Genomic DNA, 24366 nt, shown 5'->3' on the forward strand with positions numbered 1-24366 from the left:
GATGATGGGATGTATAAGGGATTATTGGGGGTGATATAGTGACAGTGTTGATAAAGGGGGCTTTTGGTGGTGGTAAAGGGGTTTCTTGGGGGCAGCATAGGAGTGTACAGAGATTCCTGGGGAACAGTAAAGCAGCGGATATATGGGGAGGGTCTGCTGCGGGTAATATAATAGGGGTGTATAGGGGCTGCTGGGGGAAGGCATAGGAGATGTAGGGGGCTGCTGAGGTTGGCACAGTGCAGGTGTACAGGGGTTCTTGGGAGCAGCATACTGGGGCTCGGGGGCTGCTTCTCCTCCCTTCCCTTCCCCCCCGGAGGCCCCGGCCGTCACTTCCTGTGGAATTTTCCCGGGGATGGAGGAGGGGAGCGGGCATAAAACCGACCGCGGGGCCGCCAGGAGCAGCAGCTGGAGCCGGAGCCACGTGCCCCTGGTGAGTACGGGCGGATCCGGGTCCAGGTCTCCCCGGGAGCTGTCCAGCTTCCCCAGCGTCTGCGAGCACCCGGGGGACCAGCCCTGCACCCCGCGACCCCCTCAGCGAGTCCTGCACCCCTAGCTTGCCCGCATCACCCCCAAACCCCCAGCCCTGCACCCTCGACCCCTCCCAGCCGGCCCTGCACCCCTGGCTTGCCCGCTCCCCTATCCTGTCCCCATCCCCGCTACCCCGTCCTGTCCCCATAACCCCCAACTTGCACTCCAGTCCTGCTTCCAGCCTCCTCTGTCCTGCACCCCTATTCTGCCCCCATCACTCCAAGCCCCCAGCCCTGCCCCTGATACCCCCGGTCTGCCCCACATCATCGCCACCCAGCCCTGCCACCCCCTGGCTGCAGCCTGTCTCCCCCTCACCCTCCTGGACCCTCCTCCATCCAGCCGCAGCCTGTCTCGCTGTCACCGCGCTCGGCCCCATCTCCAGCTACAGCCCGTCACCTCCCTAGCCCCCCCCCCAGCCTCAGCCTGTTGCCCCCTGACCAGTCTTGGCCCCACTCAGCCACCTTGGTCCTTCTTAGCAGCAAACTGTTCCTTCGGCCACAGGCTATTCCCCCTGCCCCCCCCTTACCCCCTTTCCATCCCTTCCTCACACCCTCAGGCACGACATGTTCTCCCCAAGTGATCTTAGCTGCAGTAACCCAATAACTGCCTGGGTTCTTGTTTTGCGCCCACAACCCTCAATGCCTTTGTGCCAAGTTATTCCTCACCCCAGTCTCTAAAGGGTTTTATCTAGGGCCCCAACTATGTTCCCTTGGGAACACCTCCTCTCAGCTCTCCACCAAAATTGTCAGCGCTGCAAAACTGTTGCATGCGTCTTCAGAACTGAAGAAGGCATTACAGGTCTTGCCCATTTCGCAGAAAAAAATATTTGCTTCTTGGTCCACTTTCCCGGCTCTGCCCCAGGCACAAACACCAAACTGCACCTAAACCGACACAAACTGAAATCGACATCGTAACCCTCGGCTGTCCTGGAGTGCCTACACTATGGCTTGTCTACACTAGACCTGTGCGGCGCCGGCGCCGGGCCCGGCCGGGGCTGGGGCTCCATAGCAGCTGTAGCGTAAACCTACCCACGGTCTCAGTCCGCCACTTCTGCAGCTCCAGCCCCTGGGGCCCCGCCTTGTGGACGGCAGTAAACCCCGGTCCGACCGCTGCTGCCCTGCCTCCAGCGCTCCTCCCACCCCCAATCCAGTGTCATTTGCAAAAAACCTCGGCCCTGTAAATTAGCCCCACCCTGTTCCGTGACTCAGGGCATCTGAGCCGGGGATTGGTTATAAAATAAAGAAGTGCGTCAGGCAAGTCTTTTCAGCAGAGGGCTGGGAGCAGAGAGACGCTTATTTCTAATCCTGGCTCTGCCATTGATTTGGGTAAGTCACTTCTCTGTGCCTCGGTTTCCCGTCTTTCAAAGCGGTAACATGCCTGGATGCTGGAGGACGGTGGGGGTGTTGTGAGGATAGGTCTGTGTTTGTGGACCGTGCTTTGAATGCAGTCGGGGCAAGCATGGGCTGCGGGTGGGGCCCCCCTTAGGGGAGGCGAGCCCCGAGCCCCCTTGCTCTTCCCCCGCGGCCGGAGCAGCCCCGGGCCGGCCCCGCCGCGCCCCCCGTCCGCAGAGCCCAAGCGGCTGCGTCGAAAAGCCTCCACTTGATCCGAAGCAGCTGTGCTATGCCCCATGCAGGTTCCGGGGCGGCCGAGGGGGCGGTATGTCTTACTCCGCTGCCGGGGTCCATCAGTAACTCGCTGGAGTCTAGGGAGATAACCCGGGAAGCTGAATAGTACATGCCGCCTGCTCGCCGCCCCGGAACCTGTATGGGGCATAATACAGCAGCAGCTCCGCAGCCGCGGATCCGACGACAGCCCAGGGGAGCCGGAGCATTCCCTGGCCTCTTCTACCCGCCGCCCGCCTCAGGAGTGACTCCCCGAGGTATTCTCCGTGTCAGGACACTCGGATCCTATGCAAGGGCCAAGTGTCCCCACTGGAAGCTGGCAGGCAAATCGAGGGCCAAATTCTCCTATCATAGAATATCAGGGTTGGAAGGGACCTGAGGAGGTCACCTAGTCCAACCCCCTGCTCAGAGCAGGACCAACCCCCAATTAAATTACCCCAGCCAGGACTTTGCCAAGCCTGACCTTGAAAACCTCTAAGGATGGAGATTCTACCACCTCCCTAGGGAACCCATTTGAGTGCTTCACCACCCTCCTAGTCAAAAGGTTTTTCCTAATATCCAACCTAAACCTCCCCCATTGCAACTTGAGACCATTACTCCTTGTTCTATCATCTGCTGCCACTGAGAACAGTCTAGATCCATCCTCTTTGGAACCCCCTTTCACGTAGTTGAAAGCAGCTATCAAATCCCCCCTCACTCTTCTCTTCCTCAGACTAAACAATCCCAGTTCCCTCAGCCTTTCCTCACAAGTCATGTGTTCCAGTTCCCTAATCATTTTTGTTGCCCTCCGCTGGACGCTTTCCAATTTGTCTACATCCTCCTTGTAGTGTGGGGCCCAAAACTGGACACAGTAGTGAAGATGAGGCCTCCCCAATGCCGAATAGAGGGGAACGATCACGTCCCTTGATCTGCTGGCAATGCCCCTACTTATACAGCCCAAAATGCCATTGGCCTTCTTGGCAACAAGGGCACACTGTTTACTCATATCCAGCTTCTCGTCCACTGTACCCCTACGTCCTCTTCTGCAGAACTGCTGCTGAGCCATTCAGTCCCTAGTCTTTAGCAGTGCCTGGCATTCTTCCATCCTAAGTGCAGGACTCTGCACTTGTCCTTGTTGAACCTCAGATTTCTTTTGGCCTAATCTTCGAATTTGTCTAGGGCCCTCTGTATCCTATCCCTACTGTCCAGCGTATCTACCTCTCCTCCCAGTTTAGTGACATCTGCAAACTTGCTGAGGGTGCAATCCACGCCATCCTCCAGACCGTTAATGAAGATATTGAACAAAACTGGCCCCAGGACCGACCCTTGGGGCACTCCGCTTGATATCGGCTGCCAATTAGACATGGAGCCATTGATCACTACCCGTAGAGCCCGACAATCTAACCAGCTTTCTATCCACCATATCGTCCATTCATCCAGCCCATACTACTTTAACTTACTGGCAAGAATATTGTGGGAGATCGTGTCAAAAGCTTTGCTAAAGTCAAGGAATAACATGTCTACTGCTTTCCCCTCATCCACAGAGCCAGCCTTCTCGTTATAGAAGGCAATTAGGTTAGTCAGGCATGACTTGCCCTTGGTGAATCCATGCTGACTGTTCCTGATCACTTTCCTCTCCTCTAAGTGCTTCAGAATTGATTCCTTGAGGACCTGCTCCATGATTTTTCCAAGGACTGAGGTGAGCCTGACTGGCCTGTAGTTCCCAGGATCCTCCTCCTTCCCTTTTTTAAAGATGGGCACTACATTAGCTTTTTTCCAGTCGTCCGGGACTTCCCCCAATTGCCATGAGTTTTCAAAGATAATGGCTAATGGCTCTGCAATCACATCTGCCAACTCCTTTAGCACTCTCGGATGCAGCACATCTGGCCCCATGGACTTGTGCTCGTCCAGCTTTTCTAAATAGTCCCGAACCACTTCTTTCTTCACAGAGGGCTGGTCACCTCCTCCCTATGCTGTGCTGGCCAGTGCAGTAGTCTGGGAGCTGATCTTGTTTGTGAAGACAGAGGCGAAAAAAGCATTGAGTACATTAGCTTTTTCTACGTCCTCTGTCACTAGGTTGCCTCCCTCATTCAGTCAGGGGCCCACACTTTCTTCTTGTTGTTAACATACCTGAAGAAACCCTTCTTGTTACTCTTAACATCTCTTGCTAGCTGCAACTCCAGGTGTGATTTGGCCTTCCTGATTTTACTCCTGCATGCCCAAGCAATAGTTTTATACTCTTCCCTGGTCATTTGTCCAATCTTCCACTTGTAAGCTTTTTTGTGTTTAAGATCAGCAAGGATTTCACTGTTAAGCCAAGCTTTTCGCCTGTCATATTTACTATTCTTTGTACACTTCGGGATGGTTTGTCCCTGTAACCTCAATAAGGATTCTCTGCTCCTTGAAGTCTTTAAACCACAATTTTAGGACTTCAATAGCTCCGACATAGGTGAGGTTTTTCGTAGGAGTGGGTGGGTGAGATTCTGTGGCCTGCGTTGTGCAGGAGGTCAGACTAGATGATCAGAATGGTTCCTTCTGACCTTAGTATCTATGAATCTAAGAGGATTGCTGTCATCTGCTCACTTCATGATGGCATAATGGGCAGGGTTATGGAGACTCATCAGAAGCCTTCCCTGTCACCAACGGCAATGGCTCTCATGGCTTTCTAGACTACTGTACCCCTTTCAGGAGTCTGATGTGTCTTGTGTACCCCCAAGTTTCACTTCACTTAAACTATTTGCTAGTAATTATAAATCAATTGGAATATAAATATTGTACTTCCATTTCAGTGTATATAGAGCAATATAAACAAGTCATTGTCTGCATGAAATTTTAGTTTGTACTGGGGGAGGGGGGAAGATGGCTCAGTGGTTTGAGCATTGTCATACTAAACCCAGGGTTGTGAATTCAATCCTTGAGGGGGCCATTTAGGGATCTGGGCCAAAAATTAGGCATTGGCCCTGCTTTGAGCAGGGGGTTGGACTAGATGACCTCCTGAGGTCCCTTCCAACCCTGATATTCTATGACTTCTGTGATTCTTTAAAATACAGCCAGCTCTCCTGGACTCCTTTCCCTCTCATGTTGTTCTCCCAGGGGATCCTGCCCATCAGTTCCCTGAGGGAGTCAGTCTGCTTTTCTGAAGTCCAGGGTCCGTATTCTGCTACTCTCCTTTCTTCCTTGTGTCAGGATCCTAAACTTGACCATCTCATGATCACTGCCTCCCAGGTTCCCATCCACTTTTGCTTCCCCTACTAATTCTTCCCTGTTTGTGAGCAGCAGGTCATGAAGAGCTCTGCCTCTAGTTGGTTCCTCTAGCACTTGCACCAGGAAATTGTTCCCTCCTCTTCCCAAAAACTTCCTGGATTGTCTGTGCACTGCTGTATTGCTCTCCCAGCAGATATCAGGATGATTCGAAGTCTCCCATGAGAAACAGGGCCTGCAATCTAGTAACTTCCGTGAGTTGCCGGAAGAAAGCCTCGCTGACCTCATCCCCCTGGTCTGGTGGTCTATAGCAGACTCCCACCACGACATCACCCTTGTTGCTCACGCTTCTAAACTTAATCCAGAGACTCTCGGGTTTTTCTGCAGTTTCATACTGGAGCTCTGAGCAGTCATACTGCTCCCTTACATACAATGCAACTCCCCCACCTTTTCTGCCCTGCCTGTCCTTCCTGAACAGTTTATATCCACCCATGACAGTACTCCAGTCATGTGAGTTATCCCACCAAGTCTCTGTTATTCCAGTCACGTCATAATTCCTTGATTGTGCCAGGACTTCCCATTCTCCCTACTTGTTTCCCAGGCTTCTTGCATTTGTGTATAGGCACTTGAGAATTTGCTGTTTGTCCTGCTTTCTTAGTATGAGGCAGGAGCCCTCCCCTCTCACGCTCTCCTGCTCATGCTTCTTCCCAGTATCCCACTTCCCCACTTACCTCAGGGCTTTGGTCTCCTTCCCCTGATGAACCTAGTTTAAAGCCATCCTCACTAGGTTAGCCAGCCTGCTTGCGAAGATGCTCTTCCCTCTCTTCGTTTAGTGGAGCCCGTTTCTGCCTAGCACTCCTCCTTCTTGGAACACCATCCCATGGTCAAAGAATCCAAAGCCTTCTCTCCGACACCACCTGCGTAGCCATTCGTTGACTTCCACAATTTGACGGTCTCTACCCGGGCCTTTTCCTTCCATGGGGAGGATGGATGACAACACCACTTGCGCCTCAAACTCCTTTATCCTTCCCAGAGCCACGTACTCTGCAGTGATCTGCTCAAGGTCATTCTTGGCAGTATCATTGGTGCCCACGTGGAGATGCAGGAAGGGGTAGTGATCCAAGGGCTTGATGAGTCTCGGCCGTCTCTCCGTCACATCATGAATCCTAGCTCCTGGCAAGCAGCAGACTTCTCAGTTTTCCCGGTCGGGGCAGCAGATAGATGACTCGGTCCCCCTGAGGAGAGAGTCCCCGACCACCACCACCCGCCGCCTCCTCTTGGGAGCGGTGGTCGTGGAACGCGCATCCCTAGGACAGGGCATCTCCTGCCTTCCAATCGGCGGAGTCTCCTTCTGTTCCCTTCCCTCAGACGTATCATCTAGTCCACTCTCCGCATTAGTACCTGTGGGGAGAACATGAAAACGGTTGCTTATCTGTATCTGCGCTGCTGGTACATGGACGCTCCCCTTTCTTCTTCTGGAGGTCACATGCTGCCAAATTTCTTCACCATCCTCCTGTCCCTGCTGCGCAGCCTGCTCTGAATCTTCAGAACATTGTGCCCGTAGAAGCGTATCCTGACATCTGTCCAGGAAATCTTCAGTTTCTCTTATGCAAAGCAGGGTCGATACTTTGTTTCTCCAGACCTTGAACCTTCTCTTCCAGTATGGAGACCAGCTTGCACTTTGTACAAAGTCGCTTCTGTCCTGTGGAAGAAAGACAAACATGGCACATCCAGTGCAGGTCACAACAGCTGTATGCTCCCCATCCCATGTTGCCTTCCTTGTACGAGCTTCCTCAGGAGTTGTAGTAACTACTCAGAGAAGCTGGCAAGATGTAAGCCTCAGTGGGCTCTCCCCAGGCGAACTCCCAGGCAAACTCCCTCTGTTAGGCTCTCTGCTGTTCAGTGCTCAGCTGGTTCACAGCTGACTGGCTTTTTATAACAGTCAGGCCCACAGAAGGCTCACCTGGAACAAAGCACTCCCAATTCACACTTTTCAAACAACCAATCAAGCACATGGTCAAACTGTCCCCACAACAGACACTCAGATACTCACCAACACAGCCTCCCTAATGCAGCCCTTAGTGTACCTCCTCTCAGGCAGATCCTAGACAAACTCCCTCTGTTAGCCTCTCTGCTGTTCGCTGCTCAGCTGGTTTGCAGCTGACTGGCTTTTTAGAACAGCTTCCTCTCCCTTCACCTGATTTTTACATCCGTATCGTGCCAATAGCTTTGGTGCCCTTCCCTTGATTCCCACGAAGTAAATGAGAGGAGAACCTGGCCCAGGGCCCCTAATGGTTACTGACTATGGGCTGCTGGGCAATGCTCTCTCTCCTCGCTGTCTAATCGCCTTCATAATGGCATTGGGGCTGCTTTGTCTGCAGAAGATATTAATAGCCCAGATTGTCCAATTTATCCTGTTACCTTCTTGGTGGGGACAACCACAGCTGCCTATGGTGCTTGCTTATTCTCCACGGGGGAGCCTTCCCAGAGGGAAAACTTGTTTTTCTTCTAAGCTTACCCTGCAGATTGAGCACCTTTTAGTAAAGCAATAGAAGAATGTCAGGTCCGGGTGAGGCGTTTACAAAAGATGGGCACAGCTTGACCAGCCAAGCTCCTCCTTTCCCTTCCGATGGCTGGGACTGACAGGAGATTTCTCATGCTGTCCAGGCCAAAGTGCAATAAACGCAAGAGCTGTCTGAGCGATTTGCAAAACTGATCACTTTGGTCTCTTACAGTCGGGCCTCTTTCCTTCTGGTTCTGTTGCCATGAGCTCTTGTTGCAAGTGACTTTGTGGGATAAAGGCACTGGATTTGGTAGGTGTCTCTTACAAAGGAAGTGGTACTTGTGTGATGGATTACGCTGCTCAAAGGGATTTAGAGTGGCTAAAAAAATCTACCCACTGCCAATAAAAAAGGGCCTGCTCATGTTCTGAGGTTAGAATCATAGAATCATAGAATATCAGGGTTGGAAGGGACCCCAGAAGGTCATCTAGTCCAACCCCCTGCTCAAAGCAGGACCAAGTCCCAGTTAAATCATCCCAGCTAGGGCTTTGTCAAGCCTGACCTTAAAAACCTCTAAGGAAGGAGATTCTACCACCTCCCTAGGTAACGCATTCCAGTGTTTCACCACCCTCTTAGTGAAAAAGTTTTTCCTAATATCCAATCTAAACCTCCCCCATTGCAACTTGAGACCATTACTCCTCGTTCTGTCATCTGCTAGAAGGAGCACTTGTGAGTTTTTTACCTGACAAGCTCTGGTGCAGAGGGTGGAGGAAGAAGAAGAAGAAGAAGAAGAATAGTCCAGAGGGTAGCTCCAAGTTTTTCTTTAAACTACACCAACCTTCTGAGCCCCCTTCCATCCCCAAACTCCAGCTCAGACCTTCCTTTCCCTCTAAACTTTTTTGAAAAGCTGTCACATGTGCAATCTGGCCTCTCCTATCATTCACCTCTTCTCCACGCCACTTTTTTCCAGATCCATGTGTATGGAGATGTAGCCACCTGCAGCAAGTTCCCCCTTTCCCATTGCCCCGTCCCTCCAGTCTCTCCTGGCCCACTCTGCCTCACCAGGCCCATTGTCTCCCCCTCCCTCCCCAAATCACTCCTGGCTCCCACTGCCTCCCCCAGTCCATTCCCCTCTGATCACACCGGCCTCTGCTACCTCCCCACCCATCCTCCTGGTCCCCGCTGTCCCCCCCCCCCCCAGGCTCCCCAGTCATCACCCTTGGGCCCCACTGCCTCCCCCCATTGTCCCAAACTCCCTTCCATGGCTGGCCTCGCAGCCACACCCTACTTCTTGTCTTTTGACCACACCCCCCACCCCAACCAGTGAAGTGGGCAGTGAAGGCCAACTCTGGTAGCATCCATCTGCTATTGTCCCTCAATTCACTCATCCTTCCACTTTAAAACTTCTCCGTTTTCATGCTCTAGAACAGAGGTGGGCAAACTACAGGTCACATCTGGCCCGTGGGACCCTCCGGCCTGGCCTGGGAGGCTGTCCCCGGCCCCTCCCCCGCAGCCAACTGCGTGGCCGGCAGTGCAGTGCTCTGGGTGGGGGGTGCTGTGAGCTCCTGGGCAGTGCAGCTGTAGAGCCCGGCCTGACCCGGGGCTCTGTGCTGCGCAGTGAGGGGGCAAGAGAAGGGTGGGTTGGCTGGAGGGCAGGGGAGTTCGGGGGGTTGGTCAGCAGGTTGGGGTGATCAGAGGGTGGGGAACAGGGGGATTGAATGGGGGCAGGGTCCCAGGGGGCAGTCAGGGAACGGGGGGGTTGGACGGGGCAGGGGTCCTGGGGGGCTGTCGGGGGGCAGATATGGGGTGGGGGCTGGGCCACGCCTCCCTCCCCTAACCGGCCCTCCATACAATTTTTGAAACCCGATGCGGCCCTCAGGCCAAAAAGTTTGCCTGCCCCTGCTCTAGAATGATAACATTGCACTTCCGAAACCTCAGAGCAGTCTCTGAACCCTGGGATTTCAGAAAGGCAATGCACTGCGGGGTGAAAATACCAGGGAAGTCTCTGACTCTAGGGAAGTGTAACTGGATCCAGCAGAAGATAAAATTTTCTTCAGGCTTAAACCTTGTTTTTTGAACAGGGTCTTATAGCAAAATCACCTTTAGTCCATCTCTGCCACTTACTCTTACTGTACCTATATGTTAATTAACAGTTTCCTTAAAGTTTTTCTCTGTGTAAGAGGGAAGGGTTGTTTATTTAACAGTGTGTTTCTAAACTTAGTAAATTGTCTTTCAAATCTTGGATTCTCTTGTATGAGCAAGTTTTGTCTTGAAATTGCACAAACACTAATCTTCCTTTCAGACTACAGTAATTACCGTAATACCCTGTGGAATTGTCCCCAGATCAGTCCTTGGAAGTTTCATTCTGAGCCTAGTGCAGGCTGGGTTAGGAATTCTGCTCCCATTCCGTATCAGTGGGATTTAAACCCCCAATTCATCTTGGCGCCTTGGAAGACCCAGCCTGTGAGTTTAGTCAGTGCATGTGGATGCTCGCTTCGTGCAGCAACGACAAAGCTCAATCTCATGCACAGAATCTCAGCGCTTTGCTTTCAGGTGGTTCCAGGACCAAATGCTCCTGCGGAAGCACAGCGGTGGGGGCTTTCACAGGAGACAGGGAAGCAATCTATTTGCTAGTTGAGTCTGCTTCTGTCACTGATAGCATTGTTTATTTAACTGTGTGAAGCAAGCCTTGTCCTCCTGCTAATGAATGTTGTGCAAGCAAGCAGAAATGCTGAGATGTATAGTTCCAAAGGATATGCCCATCTCCGGTGTGTAGCTTTTGAACTTCTGGCCATTAGGGAAGTTTGAGTATTTGGTACAACGTCACTTCTTGAAAGTGTGTTTTGTTTTGCTTTGGTAACGAGTTGTGCACACGATGTATTTAGTTGCAGGCAGAGCCTTCCCCAGTTAATTGGCCTTTTATAATACCCATTTGGTAACTAGGATGAGCGATTTGGGCAATGATCACTAGATGCTGTGAGCATGATCTAACCTCTGTAAATGTTTTTATTAGTCTTCAGTAGTAGAAGAGTGCTGTATCCCATAATAATTCAGCAAAGATGTGGATGGTGTCGCCCCCTTCTGGTGAGTACTTCTTGAAACTTTGAGCATGTCTTACTCCTTTCTGCATACTGATCTATTATCCAACTCTTTTTTCCCCCTCCCCCCCCACTGAAAACACAAACAAACAAACCAGCATCCATACAACTTGAGAACCAGAGAGGAAGCATGGAGCAAATGTTCCATTTATCATGCAAAGATGTTTAGTTGCCAGAGGTTTGTTAGTGTATAGATTAGGGCGAGGGGAAAAGATTTCATTTGAGACCAGAAACCGCAAAGACAACCACCAAGCTTGTCCAGTAGTTCTTGCAGCTGGTTGGAAAATGGTGGGAATTTGTGAATGTTTTTGTACACCCCCCTGCTCATCACTTGAAATTCTGATCCCAAAACAAAACTTTTCACCCACTTCTGGTCATTCTTGGCCAGTTGTGTTGCCCTTCTTAATGGGACCCTTTTTCTGGCTGTGATTACAGTTTGAGCTGAGGGAAGGAGTTGTAGCCTGAAATCCTGCAGAGCTACCAGACCGCAACTCCACAGATCCTGGGATTGTGGCATAGGCAGGCAGTGGTCCCTGGGTTTCCCATTTCCCCCTCTGCCTCTGCCTGATTCTTCTGAAGCCATTCTGACACTGGCTCTGCACCTCCCACACATGTTCACCCCATATTGTCTTAGATGAGGAATTGAAGGGGAAGCTGGAGTTCTCAGAATCCACCAGCTTAAAGTGGAGCATCTGGTCCCAGCACACCCCATTGTACTCCAGAGCCCCAGCCCTGTGGATGCTTGTGGAGGGAACATTTTCCTTTATAGAGGAAAGGAGCACAGAGCAGAGTCACCGTGACCTGCTTTCCACACCCTTTCTTCCTGCCTGTTCCTGGTGACTTTAGTTCCCCCTCTCCCCCTGGCCAAAGTATAAGTACAGCCGGCCCTTGGGCTGAAATGTGGCCTACCAGGCCTAGCCATACAAAGAAGTACACAACATATAGATGTAAGATTTAGGGCTAGTCTACAGTGGCAACGTAACGTGGCTTGTATGGTCACAGCAGAGCCACCTCCACAAGGGACACGGCTCCCAGCGCTGGGGTACTGTCTACACTGGTGCTTTACAGTGGTGATACTTACTGAGCTCAGGGGTGTGTTTTTTCACACCCCTGAGCAAGAAAGTTGCAGCACTGGAAATTGCCAGTGTAGACAAGCCCTTAATAATTACTTGTGATTAACACTCCACTGGCATGTGGGGTTTATTACTCTGGTACAACTGAGACAAGGTGTAAAAAAGATAAATTCAGCCAAAAGTCATTCCCCTTCTTTTCAGTACTTCATGGAAAAAATAAAACTTGACCTCTTATTCATGGCAGTAGCTCCTGTCATCTGAAGTTCCAAGAACAGAAGACTTCATTGCACTTAATGTACAAACCTGGAAGACATGGTCTCTGTCTCAAAGAGCTTAAAATATTAAACATAATAATTTAACACTCTAGCCAGCCTGGCCTGCTGGGGTCTCAGTGTAATTTTAACGTGGGTTTGTTTGTATTAAAATACACCCCCCCCCCCCCAAAAAAAAAAAAAAAAGCACTGTAAGTGTTGGTTTGACAAGGAACAAAGCCTGGAGATTGAAAGTTAAGCCTGACGCTGTTCTTTGTACTTGGAGCCCAATCCATTTCCTGTTGAAATCCATGAGTCTTTCCATGGAATTTAATGGCTCTTGGATCAGGGCCTTTTCTGTCTGTTTGTGATAGGCTGACCAAGGAGCCAAATTACATCCTGCGATGGATGCGTGCAAATCTCCTTGAAGTCATTAGGAGCTTTGCACACGTATCCAAAGGCAGCATTTGGTCTGTAATTTAACATTAATGTGATTCTGTGATGTCCATAAAGTTCCTTCCTTGATATTGCTGGAGGTTTGTTTTTGTTTGTTGTTTTAACATAGATTTTGAGTTTTCTCTTTCCTCACTAGTCTCCCATGTCTGTGTTCTAGAAGGTTTTTCACACAACCATTCCTGGGCATGATCCATCTCTACTTCTGAAGTTTAACAACCTGATTTTAATGAACTGATTTTTTTTTTTTAATGATTGTGTAACTACTAATGACCAAACAACCCCCCAACTAGTTACCTTCCAAGATATCAGTTTCCTATGCTGTAATATGCTGCCCTCCACATAATGAGGAAACAAGTAGGAAAACACAGGTTCTGAATTAACATTTCTTCAGCTCCCCTAAAACACAGTATGTGCCAAGGGAGCATTTTTACTTAGAAATCCTCTCCTGAATGGGCCCTACATATCAGGATTGTGTGATATTGCTAGCTTTTAAATGTCTATTTATTTCCTTTTTTTCACATTCACTCCACTGGAGGTATACAAATAGAGAGGCTGCTGTGTGCTGCTTATGAGAGAATCTAGCTGGCTCATGTGATAACTGCTTCTCTCCTACTATCCTTTTCCCCCTGCTAGCCTAAAGCAGGCTGCAGTCAGCTTGAACTAGCCATTGTGTACTCCTGCGCAGCTGGTGGGGCTTGAGTTCCGTCTGCTTTGAATGAGAGGTGATCGCATTGGGGGACAGGAATTGGATCCTATTTTAAATACTTCCCTCTAACAGCCAAGGAATACACTGGATGTAGCTGAGTCATTCAAAACCACTGTCGTTAAGAAATTTAAACCCCTCTCCATTCAAACCTTAAACTGTAATTCCTGTTTTGCTTGGTTGCAGAATGACTGAAATTGGATTTGGAGCATGAGATTAGCATTCACAGCCTCTCCGTGCAGCAGTTTCTCCATTGGGTTAAGATACCAGCGTCCGGTTGTACCTGCCTTCTGAAATTAATCATGGGTGAAATCCCCCCCACTGCAGAAGGATTACACAAGAGCAATACAGCCATGCTGGCCTGTGTACCTGGGATGTAATTTTGAAACTTGTCCTGAATCATTCTTGTGACCTTGAGCCCAGACTGTGTTTTCTCCGGTAGTAATGTCAATCAGGGCAAACGCCATGTGAAGTCGATGGCATTATGCTGGTGTAAAAGCAGGATAAGTGAGATCAGAATCTGGCCTTTGGGTGTCTCCCCAGTCTCAATAGCTCTAATTATACCCATCTATTTGACAGTGTCACAGAATCCGTCCTGTGCCACAGAAGTGCATTTCATTTTTTAAAAAGTGCTAGTCCCTGTGTTTGCCAGATAAACTTTTAAGTGTGATCTGAGCCTACATCAATGCAGAATTGTCTTGCTGATTATGCAGCCAGCTGGGAACAACATCTGAGAGATGGTGACTAGTCCCATTCATGTCAGTGGCATGTTGGCTATTGATGCCTGATGATGAAAATTCAAATGCTCCTGTTAACTCTTTCACTCTATCAAGTTAATTCAGCTAATATGCTCAGCCCATGCCTGCCTAGTTGCCAAAAGCTCAGCTTCTCCCTGACATCTTCTGCACTGAGTTGCCAATACACAGTGCATTGCAAATATTGCGGGAGTGTAAAACAAATTCATTTAAATGTAGATATAAATAATGCAGGAGCTACCGTAGTGATTGTGTAAAGCATTTTCATATGTAATTGAAAAAAAAGCCTTTAAAATAAATCACATTTTCCTGAAGCTGGTGCAGAATTTCTACATTTCGGCACTGGGGTCCCATAGAAATCAGGGGACCTTGCTATAGAAGGTAGAGGAATAGACGGTCTCTTAATTATGTCCCATTCACATCGGCATGAACAACGGAGTTAACAGAGATAGTGTTTAAATCCTGTGGGACTGATTCAGATTGCACTTTGTGATGGAAAAACTAGTGTAATGCCATTAACTTCATTGATGTTACTGCTGATTAACACTAGTTTATGTGAGAGAAGTTTAGTGTTCTACCCCCATTTGCATAGGGGTAAATGACTGCACAAGATGTAAGACAGTGGGGAGAGGCAGGTCCTTGGGGATGATAGTGCAGGCAGGGAATGAAAATCAGGCTGTTGTCTCTGCCATTCAGCTCCCCTGTATTATGGGAGAACAAAGGTGTGACATGTCTCGTTTAATAGTGGCTGGAAATTGATAACTTGCTTTGTAAGCAGCACATTTCATGCTTTCGTGAACAGGTGAGGGGGAAGCACGTTCATATTTTAAAGGTAACTTTGCTGAAAGGCTTTTGCTTGGTAGACTGAGATAATTGAAGTCATACAAAATTAGTTATAGTGAGACTAAGGGGAATTTTACTGCAAATCTGTCCTTTAAAAGGACACTGAGGTTTAAGTTCCATTTTTCTTCTTGCTGATTGATCACCCTTTGGGAACTTGATACTGAAATTCCCTTATCAGAATTATGTTCTTTGAAACTTGCATGCCTGACTGCTGGGTGACTTGCATGGGTTTTTTTCTTATCTGAGAAAATAGCATTTAAGTATGGAGCTGTTAATGAATTATGTAGGTTTTTGCAAATACAAATTAGCTCTTTGGGTCTACCAACCTTGATGATGTCCCTTTTAATAGAATTGACTGAAGGAAAATGTATTAATCATAGCGTCTAAGCATACTGGCTTGTCTACGCTATCGCGCAGGGTCTATCTAAGATGCACAATTTCAGCTACGTGAATAGCTCTACTTGCAGTAAGTCGACAGCTGACTCTCCCATCTACTCAGCTTGTGCTTCTTGCTCTGGTGGAGTACCAGAGTCGACAGAGCGTTCGGCAGTCGATTTATCGCATTTATACCTGATCTAGCAGGTAGTGTAGACAAGCCCTGAGTTTAGCTCTCCAAATTGGGGAGAGTGGGAGGGAGGAGTTGCTTTAATTTAGTCTGACCACAGTTTTTCTAGGGGTTCTTGGACTCAGCCTTTGCATCAAGCCATGCCAGCTGTCAAAAAGCTCTGATGCTACCATAAAAAAAGCTCATGTTTTGAAACCTAGATGACTTTTTTCAAGTACAAGGTGATAATCAAGCATATGGTAGGTTCCTAATGTGCAGGAAGGCCCTTCTGGGTTGGAAGCACAAACAGTTGCTTCACTGGAGACAAAAATAGCAGTTTACCACTTAATCTTCATAGGAGTCTACTGCAGCAACATTATTCCAAGAAGCAAAATCTCCTATCCTGCCATTTACCTATGAGACCCATTTCCCCTATTCCTTTGCAAATCACTCAGATTCCCTCTTACCTAGTGGAGAATTGCCACTGTTGGTATAAAATTGAGTGAAGGGGGCCAAAAAGAGATGTGTGTCAGCTTAACAGGCATACTTTGGATCTGAATCTGTAAGAAAGGTAGGTCACCAATATTCATAGAACTATAAAACTACCTCCTGCAGGGCCAGGATCTCAGCTGGTGCAAATTGGCACAAAATCATTGGCGCTACATCCGTTTACATCACCTGAGAATCGGGCCCACAATGGCTTCCTGGCAGGTGAAACTGCATGCTCTTAGAATTGACTTTGAATTTGTTTCCCCTACTCAATGGCACCACTTTAAGCATGCCCAGCAGGGACACTGGAAAACCTTCTAGAGCCTTCACTGCTCTCCTCTTCCTTTGCAGGGTTTCCCCTAAGCTCTAAGGAGGGGTTGATGATGATGTCATATTCTGCACCAACTCCTCCCATTCATCCCTGTTCCTTAAAGCCTTTGCTCCCCTCTTAACCAGCTCTAAAACTAACTGCACAGGGAGCCAATTATGCTCTGCTGGACATTTGAGGCTGCATATTCAGACATCTGGGAACTTGTCCACACCTTTACCTAAAATCTTGGGGGAAACCCTGCATTATCTCTTGTCACTTCCTTTTCAATATGCCAATGTGTAAATTTATGAGAAATAACTATATTCATTTCAGCCAGAAGAGTGCCTCCTGCTAGATTTACATTGAATTTGAATACGATCTAAACCTATCTTAGAACTATTTTATTGTTTTTAAACATCTTTCTGGCTCTTCCACTGTGGATCATCCGAACTTGGCTATCTTGTTTTCAGTTTATACGAAGAGGCATGTTTGCTCTCTGTCTAGCTGTCCCTGCAGGAAGCCACAAAAAGCTACAATTTTTAAAGCCACGTTAAACCATGTCACAATTAAAATAAGCCAGCCGTGCAAGAAGCCCACGTGCATAGTACTGTGTGTACTGTGCACAAAGAACCCCTGCTCCCTTTTTCAGACATGTTCTTGGCACCAACTAGTGTTAGCTGGATGGAGAGAGGCAGAATTTTTCTTCAGATTCACCAGGGTTTCCCTAAGCATTTTCAATATAATTTGCTGATTTAGCGTTTTGTTTTTTAAATTCAAATTGGAAACTCGGAGAAAAGAATATTTGAAGTGGGAATTTCCACAAGAAGATCTTCTCTGTAGAAGGGTATAGGTTAGGCAATGTGTTGCTTGCAAGCCGGGTGACTTAGTGAGGATTTGCCTTCTTGGTCTTGGGACAATTCATGTATACTGAGCTCATTGGCTTGGACAGCTCACATTGGAAATGCTCCAAGAACCAGAGGCGTTATCGTGTCTCTAGTAATGGTGTCCTGTATTCAGAAATACGGGAGCCTAAAGTTCCTGCTAAGCTGTGCGACCGTGTAGCAAGCTATAAAGGGCCACGCAGGCATGCAGCCACAGGGGCCTGGAGAGGAGTGAGGTGGGGGGAGGGGAGCAAGTTGGGGCATGCAGGGCTGCCATGAGCCTCTGCCCCAGCCTCAGAGCTGCTGCTGGTGGGGAGAGGGCTGGGGGGAGTCCTCTGGCCCCAGCCCCAGGACAGCCTGCATACCAAACATCCCCAGCTGGAGCTCTCACCCCCGCACCACAACCCTCTGCCCCAGCCCTGAGCCCCCTCCCACACTTCAAACCTCTCAGCCCTAACCCCACCAAACATCACCTCCAGATTGGTGCACATAACAAAATTCATTTTGCACATGGATGGGAAAAATGTAGAGGGAAGTTGCAATACCCCAGCCTGCCTTTGGCCTCTGCTGAGAACTTCTGTTGAATTCCACAGGAGAGGCCCATGTGCATCCAAAGGTAGAATGTGGCCTATATGGCATGAGGACCTGATCTGGCCCCATTGAAAAGACTCATTGACTTCAGTGGGAGCTGGATTGTGCCTTTAATGTGCGGAGGCTAGACTGCCTCACACCACGCCGGACACACTGAGCCTGATCCTCTTGTCACGCTGGGGAAACGTTGCTGAAGCCAATGGAGTCTCATTGATGCAATAGGAGAATCAGGCCCTGTGGACATGGGAGTGGGATGTTGATAGTTAACACTCATTGGTTGAATGTTTTTAACCTCCTTCCCCCAAGTAATCACAGTTGATGCAAGTGTACACAGGTTATTGTGAAAGACACTGCTCAAAAGTGGAACAAACTTGCCTTACTGGAGGCCAGTGGATAATCCCTTTTTTACAACAGAAAGGTAAAGAAATGCCAATTTCATACTTGGTTGTTTTTTTTTTTTGTTTTTTTGTTTTTGGTTTGTTTTTAAAACCCTTTGAGCACCCTCTCTCCATGTTCTGTTACTGCTGATGCCAGCAGCCGGCCATTGTGATGCCAAAAGCATCGTTGGATATCAAGATTCTAATCCTTTTGTTGCTGCTTTCCTCTGTTTTCACTGATTGTTAAAATCCAAGATTTCTGCTGGGGAGGATTCCTGTCTGCAACAACTCTGAGGTGGTTAGTAACCCCACAGTTCATATTGGGCCGGGAGGTTTCATTAATTCAACAGGGCTCTTCAGAAGAACTAAGTTTTAACTCTCGGGGGATGGGCTGATATTTAACTTGACAGAGAATAATGGGAGAATACACTTCTGTGGGCCACATCTGTCAGCCCTTATTCCGACCACTGAAGGTAGTGGACTGGATTCAGATCTTATTTAGCCTCATGTACATCGAAAATGACAAGTAATCCTGTCAGAGTTACTCTGGATCTACACCAGCAAAACTGAGAGAATCCAATCAAAGGGGAGTTTGGAGTGAGGATTTAGCTTATTTAAACTAAACATCTGACCTATTTTGTGACATGGCTGAAAGGAATTAACACAAGTCTATGGGCCTGATTCTCCTCTCACTTTCCTCCGTTTTACAGCACTGTAACTCAACTTCAGTGGAGTTACTCTTGGTTTTGGTCTTACTTACATCAGAATGACTAACAAGTGCCACTACTGCAAGTGAGTGGAAGTTAGACTTGTATGCATCTGGTGTGAGATGAATCAGGTCCTATAACTTGAGGGCCCAGTACGGTTCCATTAAAGTCAATGGCAAAACTTGTGTTGACCTCCATGGGAGCAGGGAAATGGGAGGGAAGGAAGAAGACAAATAATTTGAAAAGTTACACTGTGGAGTCCATTCTCTGTCACGCTGTCGAACTCTGTTGGCATAAATGGGCATAATGTATGTGCGCAAGGTCTGTCTCATACGTCTAGTGAATTCAGTTTTGATGGCTGCTTTGTTGGATAACAACTACCAAGAATATCTATCTAAGCATCTTGAAATTCACTAGGTAGCCTCAAGGCTACTCACTTGTGATCTGACTGAAGACCAAGCTGGCTGCTATTGCGGCGCTGAGGAATATAGAGAAATATCATGCTATTTTTTCCTGACACTTCTTTCCAGATGTTATGGGCTGAAAAAGAGTCGGTGATGACAGTTCTGAGGCTACTTTAATAAGGCTGGATTTTCACTGATGTCACAGTACGGGCGTATAATAGGTTTAGAGTTCTTTCTTTAATGGCCTGACTTACTTAGTGCCCCTGCAACTAGGAGTGACGCAAAGAATTAACCTATGTAAACAACCCTGCTCAGCCCTCCCTTTTAAGACACCTCTCCTGAATGCCCTAGTTTTGGTTCAGGATTTTCTGTTTTCTCAGACTTATCTTGTAAGAATGAGATTAGAGAGTGAAAGTCATCCTAGTGCAGAGGGCCTAAACAAGGACCCTTGTTATGGGTCTAGTGGTGTACTGGAGTTTATATAGGCCCCCTTGAGATTGGGGTGACATTGATCCCAAGGGTTAGCCAGGATTAGTGTGCAAAGGCTGGATCCTTCAGGGCTTTCTTCTGCAAAGCTTCATTAAAGTCAGTTGGAGCCTTGCCTGAGCAGGGAATGCAATATCAGGCCCTAAATGAGTGTAAGTGAATGAAGACGTCTGCCATGGTGGATTTATTTATACCCACTTTGCATGGGTGTGAAGGACTGCACAGGGCATGATTCTCATCTCATCTATGCTGATGTAATTCCATTGACATTAGTGGAGTTACTCTGGATTTACACCAGTGTGAGTGAGGGGGAAAATCAGGCCTCTATGCCTTTTGATAGGTTTCTGTTAACACTCAGTCAAGACCCTGTTGTATGCTCCTTATAAAAATAACAGTTTCATAATAAATAAAACTTGAACCAGTATCAGTGGTAGAATTAAAAAACAAAACAAACAAACAAAAGAAAACAGTAAGCAGCTGCCTGGCAGATTCAGTTCAGAGGTTCTGTTTCTTCTGAAGAAGCTCATAATGTGGGAGAACAGCTGTTGTACATCAAATCATAATAATGAAAAAAAATCCCAGCAGAGATCTTGGATATTTTTAAATTTTAGATTTGTAACTGTATTGGCATCTAAGCAAAAGACACTTGCAAGGCTCATTCTGGGAATTTTCTAGCATGAGCTAGATCCACCTGTGTGCCTGAAGACAAAACACTTATGACATTTGCAATAATTTTGACCTACCTCTCAACTGTGACAGAAAATCCTAGAGATGGGGAAAGGTCCATTTGATATGGGGTGAGAACAGGTGTCCCATCAGGGGTTGTTTCTTAAATATATTTCAGTATTTGGCTTAATTCAGCCGGAAAAGCTAAAGGAGTAAAACTGAATATCAGTGGTTAGATTTTTAAATTTAATACTCTGTGAGGGTCTCTTGTTAATGTTGCATTTGGCTGCATGATAGTTGCTGAATTCCAACAAAAGCAACAAATAAAATCAGGTGGGTGGTGATGATTGAGTAGGGGTGAATGTGATTGTTCAGTGTTCAATACACTATGCATTCAAAAGCAGAGGGAATAGTACCAGATGATGAAATAATTTATAGGCAAAGAAGTCTTTTTTTTTTTTTTTTCTTTAAACATCACAGATGTGTTCCATTTGAGAGGTATAGTATGAATTGTGATGTCCACTTATTGCACCAAACTAAGGAGCTGTTAACTGGTGTTTTGGGATATGAATGAAAAGAACTGTTCACTTTAAAATACTATTTTAGCACATAAAACATGCATTATATTATGTCCATCTTGCTGTTTGTGCCTCCAGAGTATGTTGCTAAATAGGATCTGGCTGGGCCTTTACCTGAATAGGAATCCTCCAAGGATCATCTAAGGTTCTTCTACAAAATTACATAGGGAAGACAAAAATCTCATCTTGGGTAGACACCAAATCCAGCTAGGGAAAGGTTGAGATATTTTGCAACTCTCCCTACACCATGACTGCACTGTCCTTGCAATAGAGAGGGAGAACAAGCTCCCTTCTAATTGAGAGAGGAAACTAAGTCCCAGTGCTAAAGGTTCCTGCTGGAATATATAGAATGCAGGTGAATTAACATAAAACAAAGCAAACGGGTACAAAGCGGAATGCGTGTAACCCAGGAATACACTCTGCAGGCTGGAATGAATGGGCCTCAGAATAGAAGGCTGTCTATCATTCTGGGTGATACTCACCCCGTATGGAGGGTCGTTTGCAAGGCACTCTGGTGTTCTTAAGTCCTACATAAACCCTATTTTCAAGAGTTAAATGGGATTTAAATAGGCCTTTGCAAGTGGGTCTTTGCCCCAGGCTTAGTTTCAGTTGCTCAAAACCCCCGTTTTCAATGGAATGCCCAATACAAGATCTGATGCCAAGTCGCTTGAAACATACAAAACTACATTCAAGCCTAGTACAAACCCATTAAAGTCAATGGTGTTACAAAGGGATTAATTTTGCTCCAGAGAATAAAATGAGCGATTGAATAAAATGATTGAAACTAGCTTCTTGCCATTGGCTGCTGTTTTCAGTTCCCATAGTTGCACAAAGGTGGACAAGTTAGGGCAGGGGCATTTTTTTTTCTTTTGTTCCTGCCCCTTCCCTCTCATTTTGTGTTTTTTGTGCATATAGGTGGCCTTCTATTCCTCTGATAAACAGTGATATTGGAGTCTTTACATTACTGAGATGAAAAGTTAAAGTGCAATTATAATCTATTTAAAAATGTTATTTCTTTCTTGCTGTTCCCAATCTCCAACCATCAGCACGATTAAAAAAAGCACTCGAGATAGAGAGACAAGACTCTTCCCTTCATTGCATCTACTGAATTGTGTGGGAGTGCATGGGTGTAATCTTGTAAACAGTCTCTTATCCCTGCAAATATAATGAGCCAGTATCACCAGTACATTTTGTATCACCACACCACACCACAGTCTTCAACAACCATTTAAACCAAGTTTGCAGCATAAAGGAGCTAGGTGGCTGCAAACTTGGTTTAAATGGTTGTTGAAGACTTGTTTATTGCTGCTTTTAATCATTGTAACAGTACAGAGCAGCCACAATGAGGTGGCAAATTTGGTCCCAAATCTACAAATGCATTTAATTCATATGGAATCACCTTGATTTCTTGTATGTTACTTCCCTCTCTTTCCATGGTGTCTGTAACCTTTGACATTTCTCTTAGCTTGTGGTAAAAGCACACAGCCTACAAAAATGGAACAGATGCTAAATGAACCACCAGCCCAGCTGTTTAGCTTTTGATGGTTACAAAAGAATCTGTCCTTTAGATTTCATTTCTTACAGAATATTTTTCAGCAAGTTCATTTGAAAAGTTGGATTTAATTGACTGCTCCCCACAAGTCCTAAGTACAGGAAACATTTTTACCTTGGGAGATTTGTTAGTAGGAGTGGTCCGGCTGTTTTATTAAGTAGGTATCTCATTTCAGTGATTTGTGAGCATTACTTTGACAATCAGTTTGGTTTTAGTCAATCAAACATTTCAAATGCACACACTGATGTAAATGGTGCCTTTTCTAACAACCTTTTTGCTGTGTTTTATGTTAATCTAAATGGGGTTGTTTCTAATGAGGGGTAAATAGACTTCTTCGTAGTCCTCCAGGTGCATGTTTTATCTGCTCAAGTATTAGGTTTAAGTGGACTAGTTCCCTCTGTTCCTGACTTTGCCTAGAATGGACACAACTTTACAGTTTTGATGGGATGTTTAACAATTATTTTTAAAAATAACTAACTTGTGCTTTTGTACAAAGAGCAAGCAAGTGAGCAGGCCACTGAAGTTTAAAAAGAATAAGCCTGACTGCAGATAGTACCTCCAAATGGGGGCCCAATGGCTGCCTCATGGGAAACTTGTTTTCACTAGAGCAAGTGCTAGTGAAACTTTGATAAAGATGTGTCTTACACGATACTGGCTTTTACTGTATTGTCCCAGTATGAGCCTTGGGAGGGCTTGAAGGGAGGGCGGTAAAGCCGTATACACCAATCTGACTCGTTTCACATTGATGGCTTTTGCTCTGACATGCTGTTTTCTTTCAGATGAAGAATCTCATGAACTTGCCTGGCTTTGGAAACACGTCAAGGGCAGGGTGCAAAACACACTAGTAGGACATGACCCTTAACCTTTTTCTCTAAAGAGTAGCCCTATAGGTATATAAGATAAATAGAGCTTAAAACGTGGGGTTGGTTTTATTGTAAGTTTGGTTTTTGGTTTTTTTTTTCCTAAGTAAAAATGTTTGTTTTAGTGGTTGGGTGTGGGGGGAGTAAAATAGAAACAGCTTTAAGAATTTTCTGATAAGCTTTTTAAAAAAATGCATATTCAATTGTATAATTGTGGCACATGGTTATAGAATGGGGTGAATGAAAGCCACTGGGGCAACTGGGCTGAACATCTGAAGAGTGAATTGCTCATTTGTGATGTTTATCTTTGGCTGCGGTGGTCTAGAACTCAACTGATGTGGTTCCGCCCCCCCCCCATTGTCTTGCAAAACTAACGTGCATAAACTCCCATTGCTTTCGGCCAACACAAGCCCGATGCTCCATTTAAACCCAATTTTGATGACTTCAGCCGTGCATAGGCTTTGTGCTAGCCCCCTGCACAGGAATGTCCCCTCCTATGAATAAAAGAAGTCTAGAGAGGTAGCATTCTTCTGGCTACTACCTGAGATGACATCTTAATGTTGCAGTCTTTCTTCCCCTCTGTAACATGCTATTCAGGGGAGAGGGGCTAAAAGGACAGAGGAAGGCAAAAGGCATCTATCCCTATGAATATATACAGGTGTGTATATATAAGAATGCAAAGGCTGCAAATGGCCAGATCATCACAAGTGAGTAAAGCTGAGCTGAGTGAGGACATGCAGTGCCTAGAAATTAGGCAGGTGTGAAACTATAAGGCTTGAAAGTGCATGAAAATACTCTGGGCAGCATGTATGGTTTTTAAAAAACACCTCTGGGAGCTAATCTCATGTTAATCATCTCATGATGTGGGGCAGAAGGGCTACAGCCAGGCTGGCACGTTAGCATTGACAGCT

At 46.8% G+C, this 24366-nt stretch overlaps 1 protein-coding gene across 9 annotated transcripts in view; it reads left to right on the plus strand.

Moving 5' to 3' along the window:
- The first annotated feature begins 375 nt into the window (after window positions 1-375).
- Window positions 376-24366, plus strand: part of TMEM269 (transmembrane protein 269) — a 44318-nt gene continuing 20327 nt past the window's right edge. Inside the window, exons 1-4 of one of the 9 annotated variants that reach the window (XM_038376480.2) lie at window positions 1793-1853; window positions 10845-10915; window positions 18132-18243; window positions 23375-23485. Coding sequence is in view for 2 of the 9 variants with exons in the window: in XM_038376479.2 (XP_038232407.1) it covers window positions 10891-10915 (25 nt within the window). In the remaining 7 variants the exon portion in view is untranslated. Of the gene's footprint in view, window positions 431-1748; window positions 1854-10844; window positions 10916-18131; window positions 18244-18302; window positions 23486-24366 lie in introns of those variants that run through there. The other 8 variants (XM_038376483.2, XM_038376482.2, XM_038376481.2 and 5 more) reach the window with 8 other exon arrangements.

This window comes from Dermochelys coriacea, chromosome 18 (genome assembly GCF_009764565.3).
Source record: "Dermochelys coriacea isolate rDerCor1 chromosome 18, rDerCor1.pri.v4, whole genome shotgun sequence".
In the NCBI taxonomy this organism is placed as follows: domain Eukaryota; kingdom Metazoa; phylum Chordata; order Testudines; family Dermochelyidae; genus Dermochelys; species Dermochelys coriacea.